We start from the raw sequence: 9,611 nt of genomic DNA on the forward strand, positions 1-9,611 counted from the left end.
GAAACGGCGTGACCAGCAGGTCCAGGGAGGTTATTCTCCCTCTGTACTTGGCACTGGTGAGACCGCTCCTTGAATCCTGTGTTCATTTCTGGGCCCCTCACCACAAGAAGCATGTTGAGGCTCTGAAGCGAGTCCAGAGAAGAGCAACAAAGCTGGAGAAGGGGCTGGAGAGCAAGTCTTACAAGGAGCGGCTGAGAACTGGAGTTGTTTAGCCTTGAGAAGAGGAGGCTGGGGGGAGACCTTATTGCTCTCTACAACTACCTGAAAGGAGGTTGTAGAGAGGAGGGAGCTGGCCTCTTCTCCCAAGTGCCAGAGGACAAGAGGGAATGGCCTCAAGCTCTGCCAGGGGAGGTTCAGGCTGGACATTAGGAAAAAATTTTTCATGGAAAGGGTCATTGGGCACTGGCAGAGGCTGCCCAGGGAGGTGGTTGAGTCACCTTCCCTGGAGGTGTTTTAAGAGATGAGTGGACAAGGTGCTGAGGGACATGGTTTAGTGTTTGATAGGAATGGTTGGACTTGATGATCCTGTGGGTGTTTTCCAACCTAGTGATTCTGTGTGATTCTGAGGCTTAGCTGAAAAGTCAGAAAATCTATTCTGCTTTAGCTCAAACCAGAACAGACATTGATTTAGCAGTAGCCAGGGCTAGCGGGGCCAATAGTGCCACGAGCGCGCTGTGGATCTGACAGATTTCCCAGGCCGGGCAACCTGGGGGCAGCACCAGCGGCCAGCTGCCGGGCACCGCGCTGACACCATCACCCATGCCGGCTCAGTCAAGACTTTGCAAAACAGCCTGGCCTCAAGCCAGCGGGCGCCATATGCTGGGCACAGCTGTCCTGAGGGGCTGGCTCTGCATCAGCAGCCCTTGGGCCGCCACTGACCCACCACACGCAGGCTGCTGTGACCCAGAGCCCAAGCCACCACCATGCCAGCAGCACCGCGACCCAACAAATCCTGCTGACCCCCACGGGGCGGGATGAGAACGTCCTGTGCTCAGCGTGGTCTGTGCCGAGCAGGTGTCTCGGCTCCTGCTACCCCCTGTTTGCCTCTCCCCATCTCCAGAGCAAGGGCAGGCAGAGCTGGCTCCACAGCTCCACAGCACCGAGAGATTTCACTGCTGTGAAGTTCACACCACCACTAAAACGAGACCTTGTGCAGACTCAGCACCCGCACCAGCTCTCTGGGAGCGTTCACCCTGCAGCCTGCGAGCGGGCAGCGCCCCCGCCCCAGCTCCTGCCCCGCACACGAGGGATGGAGATCGCCCCCTCGCCTCGCCGAGCCCCACAGAGCCCGCTGACTCCCTAGAGCTCCAAAACGAGCGCCTCAGAGTTTATTTCCCGGTGCTTTCGGTACCGTTTCCCCCCCCGCCCCAAAGCGCGCTGCGATTGGCAGGGGCGGCTCCAACGACCTTTCATTGGCTGCTGCAGCCCCAGAGGCCCCGCCCCCTCCCCCCCCCCCCCGCCTCCCGCTGGCGAGGTCGCGCGGTCAGTTGTTTACAACCCACACCCGCCGCGAGCGCCGTCCCTGCCCCCCGGCGGCTCTCATTGGCTGAACGGGGGGCATCGCGATCCCATTGGCTGAACGGGGACGGGGACGGCACAGCTCTTCCCACCCCTGGCGCACCCTCATTGGTGAGGGAGGGCGAGGGGCCGCGTCGTGATTGGCCGAGGGGCGCGGGGCCGCGTTGTGATTGGCTGGAGGGCGCGCGGCCGCGCCGCGGTTGCCCTGAGGGCGGGGCGCGTGGCGGGCGGCAGAGCCGGTGTCGTCGGGGACATGGCGGGGTCGGCGGTGCGGTGCGCGGTCCTGGCGCTGCTGGCGGCCACTATCGCCGTCACCATCCCGCCGCCGGAGCAGGCGGCTCGCATGGCTCGCTTCGTGCTGCACAACTGCGACTGGGGGGCGCTGGCCACGCTGTCAACGCAGAGCGGGCTGCGCGGCCGCCCCTTTGCCAACATCTTCTCGCTCAGCGACGGGCCCCTCGGGCCCCGCGGCGGCAGCGGCGTCCCCTACCTGTACCTCACCGACATGGAGATCTCCGTGCAGGACCTGGAGGTGAGCGGGGGGGCGTCAGTTCCGCCGCCGGGGCCCGGCACGGTGACTCCGGCAAAGGGGGCTGAAAGCTTCCCGGCGGGGAGGGTTGAGTCGTGCCGTGTCGCGCTTCTCTCGGTTGACTTGGTACCGAAAGTGCTAGGAAATAAACTCTCTAAGACTCGTTTTGGAGATTTAGGGAGCCAGCGGGCTCTGTGGGGCTGGGCGAGGCGAGGGGGCGATCTCCATCCCTCGTGTGCGGGGCAGGAGCTGGGGCGGGGGGCGCTGCCCGCTCGCAGGCAGAGGGGTGAACGCTCCCAGAGAGCTGGTGCGTGTGCTGAGTCTGCACAAGGTCTCGTTTTAGTGGTGTTATGAACTTCACAACAACCATATCTTGCTGCTTCGGAGCCAGCTCTGCCTGCCCTTGCACTAGAGATGGGGAAAGGCTAAGTGGAAGTGATGACAGAAGGCAAGAAGGCAAACCTGTTCGGCACAGACCGCGCTGAACACAGGACTTTCTCCTCTCCAAAGAATAAAAAGCATCTAGAATAGCATTTCTTGAAAAAACTGTGATATTAGAGGAACGTTCCCTGCCCATGGCAGGGGGTTGGAACTGGGTGATCTTTAAGGTCCCTTCCAACCCAAACTATTCTGTGATTCTGTCTAACTTTCAGAAAGTACAGTTACTTAGATGCAACTTAACGGAACTTTAGCTTAAATCAAAAATATTCCACTTTTTATAATAGTAGCTACTTCTTGTATCAGCGTGTGCTTTTTCATCTTGATTGCAAGTGGTGGCTGGAATTCCTTTGATAGGAGTCAGCCCTTAGCCCACATTTTCTAGAGACAACGTAGTGACACTAGCTCCCTGTTCTGTGGACGTCATCTCATTTATAATTCCTGAAGAGAGTTGTTAGCACTCAGGCGTGTAACCATAAGCAGTGCTGTCTGTGTTGACCCTCAGTAGTCCTCCTAAGAATCATAGAACAGTTTAGTTCGGAAGGGATGTTAAAGATCCTAGTTCCAACCCCCCTGCCATGGGCAGAGAGAAGAATTTGCTGCTGATGGTGGCCCGGAAAATTGCCAGGCAACACTACAGTAGAGAAGTGGCTGAAGCTCCCAGGAGCACTGACCGGAGAAATGAGAGGACACAGAGTATTTAGACAGGGAGAATGTCACCAAAAATATCAAAAGGGCTGGAGATTGGTAGTGTGGAACTTGAGCAAAGTGGGCTCCTACACAGGCTACTGAAGGAATAGTAATTGAAACTCTGGAGCCTACCATAAAGACAGGCATGCAAGCAAAGGCAGCAGGCTGGTGTGCTGAGGCTCCAAGTGTGCACAACTGGCCTTGTCTCAGCTCTTTTGCTTGGCAGTGGTCAAGAGAGAGTTGGCTAAAAAGCTAGGGAAACAGCAGTCATAAGTGTCCTTTATTAGAGAGCCTTTTTGTTCTGGTAACTACTACAGTGTTAGTAAAACAAAGAAACGTGAAACTTAAGTAATGCAATTTTTTTCGGACTTTGTTTTATCATAAACCTCTTTTTGCTTGTTTCCTGCCACCTTTTAGTTTCTTACATTAGAATATTTTAACTATGTATGCAAGTGCTGTAGAAAGCCTAGTTTATCTTGTATAGCATCTCCTTCTCCAGCCCACCTACAACCTCTTGTTTTCAGGGTAACATAAAATTAATGGTTATGGACTGTTAATGGGCATTTTCTTTCAGAAGGCTCTCCAGCAGATCCTTATTCCACTATTACAGGGCAAAGAAATTTGACTGCGACAGTCACATGGAAGGAGTCATCTGGTAGGGGTAGTGCTGAATAATCATGACTCAGCTCTTTTTTGTAGTTGAGCAACTTCCTATGTGTCAGGTGGTTGCTCCTGTTTCATCAGGTCAGTGGCACTTTGTGTAGTGCTCAAGTGACTTTGAGGGGTTTCTTTTTGAGATGAGCTCTTATAATGATATTTCTCAAAGCACATGGGCTTTCTTTGCTGGAAGGTAATGAACTTCAGTGTGTGACATTCTGCAGTAGGCAGTCCTATTTGGCACCGATACTTTTCAAGCTGTGTTCACCAGATTAGTTTTAGAAAAACAATCAGATACAGATTCTATAATCCATCAGTTTGGTGTCTTACTTAAAAGCTAGCTTTTAAAATTCATTGAAAACTTCAAAAGAGCTGACCAGTTTGGAAAAGGCAGCTGGGAGGCTTGTTTGGTTTTGTTTTAATTATTTTTATCAACAGTTGTGAAACTCGGCTGATTATCTTTTAATAATGCTTTGTCCTTCTACCAGAATTAACTTAATTAAGTTCACTGTATGCCCTTGTTTTCTCTACTGTCCTGTATGTGTTTAAATTGGAGTATATCATTATTTGAATGTGAAATAGCTAGACTGTATATCAAATTCAGAATTTTAAGGAGTGCTGTTTTGCAAGGTTTGCATTTTGTGATAATGAACTTCAACACACTTCTAAGCTTGGCTTTTTTTTCAGATTCAGAGCTCATCTAAGTAGGCTTTCAGAAAAAAAAGATGATGACAGCTCTGTTATTTTAACCAGTCATACTGAGCTGAACAAAGTACCAAAAGCTGAAAATACGGCGGGTGTGACATTTTTCCCCACAAAAGTATGTCAACCTCTTATCTTACTACTTGCATTTCAGATCAACTCAAACGCCTCCTTAACTGTGTCTTTGGCACAGACTCCTTACTGCAAGAAGCACAAATATGACCCCCAGAACCCACTCTGTGCCCACATAATCTTCTGTGGGAGTGTTGTAAAGGTAAGAAACTGAAAGTTGACACTTGACAAAATTGTGTGCATCAAGTAGTGTAATGAAGTTACCACCTGATATTTGCAGGAGCTACGTTAGCAAGTCTTTAGCAAGGAACTTGGGAGGACAATATTGTAATGAAGGAAAACTCCCTCATTCCTCTAGACCTGTTTTAAAACTAAGAAGTCTTAAGATAGTTCTCTTATGAATGAAATGTGACTGTTTCCGTCTCTTTTGCTTAGTTAAATTCTTTGGTCCATGCAGTGTGATACGTGTGCTTCCAGAACTTTATTTAAGTAAATATTAACCTCAGCTGTAAAGTTACAGATGTTAGAGACAGAAAGAAAAAGTGCATTATATTACCTGGTGGCATTGCTGCCAGGGCTGTATTCATTTGTGCATCACTACTTTGGTGTCCCGTAGAAGGAATTTATAACTGCCCGTGTTAATCATTGAAGATCTTAATCCCATTATGGAGGATAATGATTGAGGACTAATGATGAGGACTAATCATCATTACTCTCTCACGTGGTAGTCTAAAAACTTGTTTGGTGTTTTCACACCTCAGATATTTGCACGTTATGCTCTGGCTGTCCTTTAATTGCTGTCATGAGTTTCTCATCAATAATTGTTTATTTTAAGTAGTTCCTCTTGTTCTGTATGAGAGCTCAAACTTCTTGATTTAAGGCTTTAAATATTTGTGCATTGTATATTAAGTGCTGTCACACATTTCAGCTTCCCTTCTCTTGTAGATTCTGTTTTATGATCCTGTGTGTGTGTTTGCGTTCATCTGAACTCATTTATATCTTTGTGTCCGACAGAGTGGGTGCAGAAGAAGTAAAAATTACACCTAAAACTTATCGCTGTAATAGTTCAGCAAGAATCCATACTGCTCCGTTTTGTGATTCGTCAAAGTATTTACTCATGTGTTGATAAAGTACTTTCTTGCTTATGTTTAATTTAATATTAAAATCAGCTGCCTTGGAGTTTTTGTCTCTATGGTTATACACCACACTGGACTCTGCCACAGTAATGAGTACTTTGGGATAAAATACGACTAAACTGAGAACAGTGCAGTTGGCAGTGTTTTTTAGCTAAAATTTTTCTTTGCATGGCTGTATCTTACTGTAATATTTTACTGGTTATTGTTTAGGTGAATGATGCAGAAGTGGGTTTAGCGAAGAAAGCCTTATTCAGTCGCCACCCTGAAATGGAAACTTGGCCTAAGGATCATAATTGGTTCTTTGCCAAATTTAACATCACCAACATTTGGGTCCTGGACTACTTTGGTGGATTGAAGATTGTGACACCAGAAGAATATTACAGTGTCAAGCCTTAGTAAGTACTTACGTTTTGCATACTTAACTCTCAATATATTTGGAACCTGTGAAACTTCTCTTTATTATTAACAGTGTATATTAGTTGTCTCTCTTTTTCTTTTTTAATATGTATTTATGTCTTTTCCCCAAGTAGTCTACCGGATGAAGTGTCTAAAATTATAAGATATGTTTGAGTATCCACCTACTTAATAATATCAAGTAGAGTGTCTATAGAACTATCTACAGTTAGCTGCACTTGTACCTTAGCTTAAATACAGCTTCTTGGGAGGAAGGGCTCCATAGAATGGGTGCAGTCACTCTCTTCTGAATTAGTTGCAAAACAGATGATGTTTTGGTCTAATACTTAAAAGTAGTGGGATTCTTCAGCATTTGTGAAGCTGTATTAATGTGATTGTAGCAATTGTATGTAATATTTTCAAAACATAATTGCTTTTGAATCTGTCATTATGATATTGAAGCATTGAGAAATTCCATTCTGTTGTCTATATAAAACCAAGTCTTTAAAACTTTCAAGTACATTTTAGCGCAGTCAGGACTTAATGCATTCAATTTCACTCTAATTCTTACTCCTTGTAGGTGGAAGAAGATCCTTGGTGATGCCGATACACAAATATATTACTTTGACTGTTTCATGAAAGATCTATATTTTTCTACGTATTGTAGAGCTTGTATAACTAAGGACAGGCACCTTGAATTGTTAATGAACTTGTATAACCCTTCTGAAGGAAATGTAAATTTGCACTAACTAGCACAGCTTCAATCATGTCATATTAAAAAAAATTGTGCATAATCCAAGATTAAATTTTATTCATTGGATGTGTTTCTGGAAAGGTGATGTCTCTCTGTTGACAGTCTGCATTCAGAGAGGCTCTTTTTACTGAAAACTAAAGGATTAGTCCAGTCTTAAACTTTTCAATGCGTTAGTTAAATGGTATCTGTGAGCACTCTCAAATTTTATTTTAGTTTTAACACCAGTTTAGTTTAGATCTTTGCCATAATGAACCACAGGGTGGCTCAGCTGACTGTGGAATAGAAAGTATTGCTTGTATTACAGTGACAAATTATATGCTGAGTTTCCAAATTCTGCTAAGAATTTTCTTTCTGTGTTAATACCCTCACTTGTTGGAGCCATTTTTCTGTTTTGCTACCTATATGGAGTGTGCTGCAGGATACAATTGTGTTTATGCCAACTGTATGTGCACCTTATGATAAGTTTTTGCTGCTGGTGGTGGTTATATACCCAGACTCTTTAAAAGCAGTAGGGTGATAATACACCAAGTATGTGACTTGAGTATAAGAGTAGTGGCTTGTAAATTCAATGAGGATGTTGTTAAGTATAAATGTTTTCTGACTAGGATTCTGAAGTCTTCAACTTTGTTTAGGCCGATTAAGTGGCAATGTAGCAGCTTTTATTACCCTCAAGAGTAGAGCTGAGCAAGTCTTTTTTGTTTTGGAAGCCTTACACAACATTTTCAGGTTAGTAACCCAGAACTGAGAAAGAAGCAATACAGTATTACAGAGATGGTTCATGACTTCTAGAGAATAAAAATTAATGAAAGGTGTATATAATTAATTCTCTGTTCAAATATGCCATGTACAACTATGAAAAAATAAACACCTTTTAACATCCCCTTTTATGTCACAAATATCCAAAAGGAATTATGAACAATTAAGTTGATTTTACAATGATCAAATATTACCTAGTTGACTGAGTAAAGAATGTGAGAATTTAGACTCCTTAGAGGCAGAACTATATGTAGAGCAGTGGAATTCATCATATCAGATAATCTCTACGTCTTAATGTTGTCATTGTATTGATACTTTTCTCAGATACTAGAATGATTGTAGAAGAATTTTTGAGGTGACTTGTTAGGTTTTCCTTGTCACAAGGGAAAAAAGGTACTTGTAACTATATCAAAACACATTCTGTTATACTACTTGAAATTAATTTAAGATCAAAAAGCTTGCATTATGGAAATAGTTTGTTGAACAGATAACACTGATTTTTCAATATGAAACTAGAAAATATTTTTATATAAAACATAATAATTGTGGAAACTCAAACAATCCTTTCAACGAGGACACCTGAATGCATTATGTCACTTTACAGCTTTTGGTGTGTGATATTGATAATGCAGAGCTTTTGTTAAAATTAAAATATTTTTTTGACAAGTGGTGTTGAGTGTTATTTATTGCACTTTCAAGAATACTTTTCTCCCTCATGCTCACTTTCACTCAGTCAACCCTCTCTTTAGAGTTCTTGTTTTATTGTCACTCTGGAGTCTTTCTTGATTTCTAGAATAAATGGTGAAAGCCCTGTCACACTTGGCTTTCCCTGCTTGGGTGAAATAGAAATCTTTGTGTTTCCCTTCTTTTCTGCATCTAGTACTGTGAAATGGAGCATAAAATAATAATAGTGGAGTTTGTGAAAATGAGTACAAGAAAGCCTTATTTGATTCTTTCTTCCAGCTAGGACTTCTGTGTTCCTAAACGTCTGTATTATCGGCAAGCAGTTGTTCAGCCATCCCCGGGTGCAGGGCTCCATCATGCGCTGTTACTTAGGAAGACAAGCACCATCACTCCAAACACCGCAGTTTCTTCCTTCCCCCAGGTTTTACTGCTGAGCACAACTGTTTTGTGGTCTGGGATATGTCTCTGGCCAGTTGGGGTTGGCTGTCCCAGCTGTGTTCCTTCCCAGCTCTGGCAGGGCAGTGTGAGGAGCAGAAACGGTATTGGTGCTGTGTGAAAAACAACTAAAACATTGGTGTACTATCAACACTGTTTTCATCATAAACCCAAAACATAGCTCCAAACAAGCTATCATGAAAAAAATTAACTCCATCATAGCCAAAGCCAGTATAACACCTTAAAAAGAATCACTTTAATTTGAGGATTTAATACAGAATAAAGCTTGGGTTTTGTCTGATGGATTTGATGTTCCTTTTAGTACCAATTCTCAAGTCTTTTCTAACTGGGAGAAGGAGGGATTTTTTTGGTAATGATTAATCTTAAACAGTTTTGTAATAATACTACATTTTCTTGGTACAATTTTAAATCATCAAAATCTCTTTTTACTTTTGAAGCTTGAGGGAGCTCCAGCCAGCTGTTTCTTTTGGAAGCAGTGAATAACAGAATAAGTTACATGTCCCAAGCTGCGTTTGAGGGTTTATCAGAGAAGAACTATCTCGAGTTATGTCCATGCATCTCATTGAACACTTGGATAGAGAGATTTTTGTTTGTAGAAGTGGAATGTAAATTAGACTAGAGTATCAATCCTATGAAACATCTCTCTGTTTTCCTCCTTCAGTAACAGATGTGTAAATATTAGTATCACTAGCTCAAGAAAGTAAAAAGTCAGCTTTTGTCCTATTTTCCCTCACCTTTTTTTTCCTCACTGTGATCGCCTTTGTTGTATTAGGCTCAGTCAGGAATTTGCTTGTGAATGTTTGCTGTCCAGAAGTAATAGTTGTAA

General features: G+C 43.9%; 1 protein-coding gene across 1 annotated transcript; it reads left to right on the top strand.

The window, feature by feature from the left end:
* The first annotated feature begins 1,755 nt into the window (after positions 1-1,755).
* On the top strand, positions 1,756-8,311 carry CREG1 (cellular repressor of E1A stimulated genes 1). Its single transcript, XM_069869462.1, has 4 exons — positions 1,756-2,050; positions 4,689-4,808; positions 5,953-6,137; positions 6,716-8,311. Coding segments are annotated over exons 1-4 (585 nt in total). The 5' UTR covers positions 1,756-1,771; the 3' UTR covers positions 6,717-8,311.
* The last annotated feature ends 1,300 nt before the right edge of the window (positions 8,312-9,611 follow it).

Source organism: Phaenicophaeus curvirostris, chromosome 1 (assembly GCF_032191515.1).
Source record: "Phaenicophaeus curvirostris isolate KB17595 chromosome 1, BPBGC_Pcur_1.0, whole genome shotgun sequence".
NCBI lineage: Eukaryota > Metazoa > Chordata > Aves > Cuculiformes > Cuculidae > Phaenicophaeus > Phaenicophaeus curvirostris.

Bases quoted from the DNA above. Each gene is read 5' to 3' on its own strand.
- CREG1 (XM_069869462.1), top strand. From the start codon at position 1,772: ATGGCGGGGTCGGCGGTGCGGTGCGCGGTCCTGGCGCTGCTGGCGGCC. The intron at 2,051-4,688 runs GTGAGCGGGGGG...CTTGCATTTCAG, and splicing joins TCTCCGTGCAGGACCTGGAG to ATCAACTCAAACGCCTCCTT. The intron at 4,809-5,952 runs GTAAGAAACTGA...GTTATTGTTTAG, and splicing joins TCTGTGGGAGTGTTGTAAAG to GTGAATGATGCAGAAGTGGG.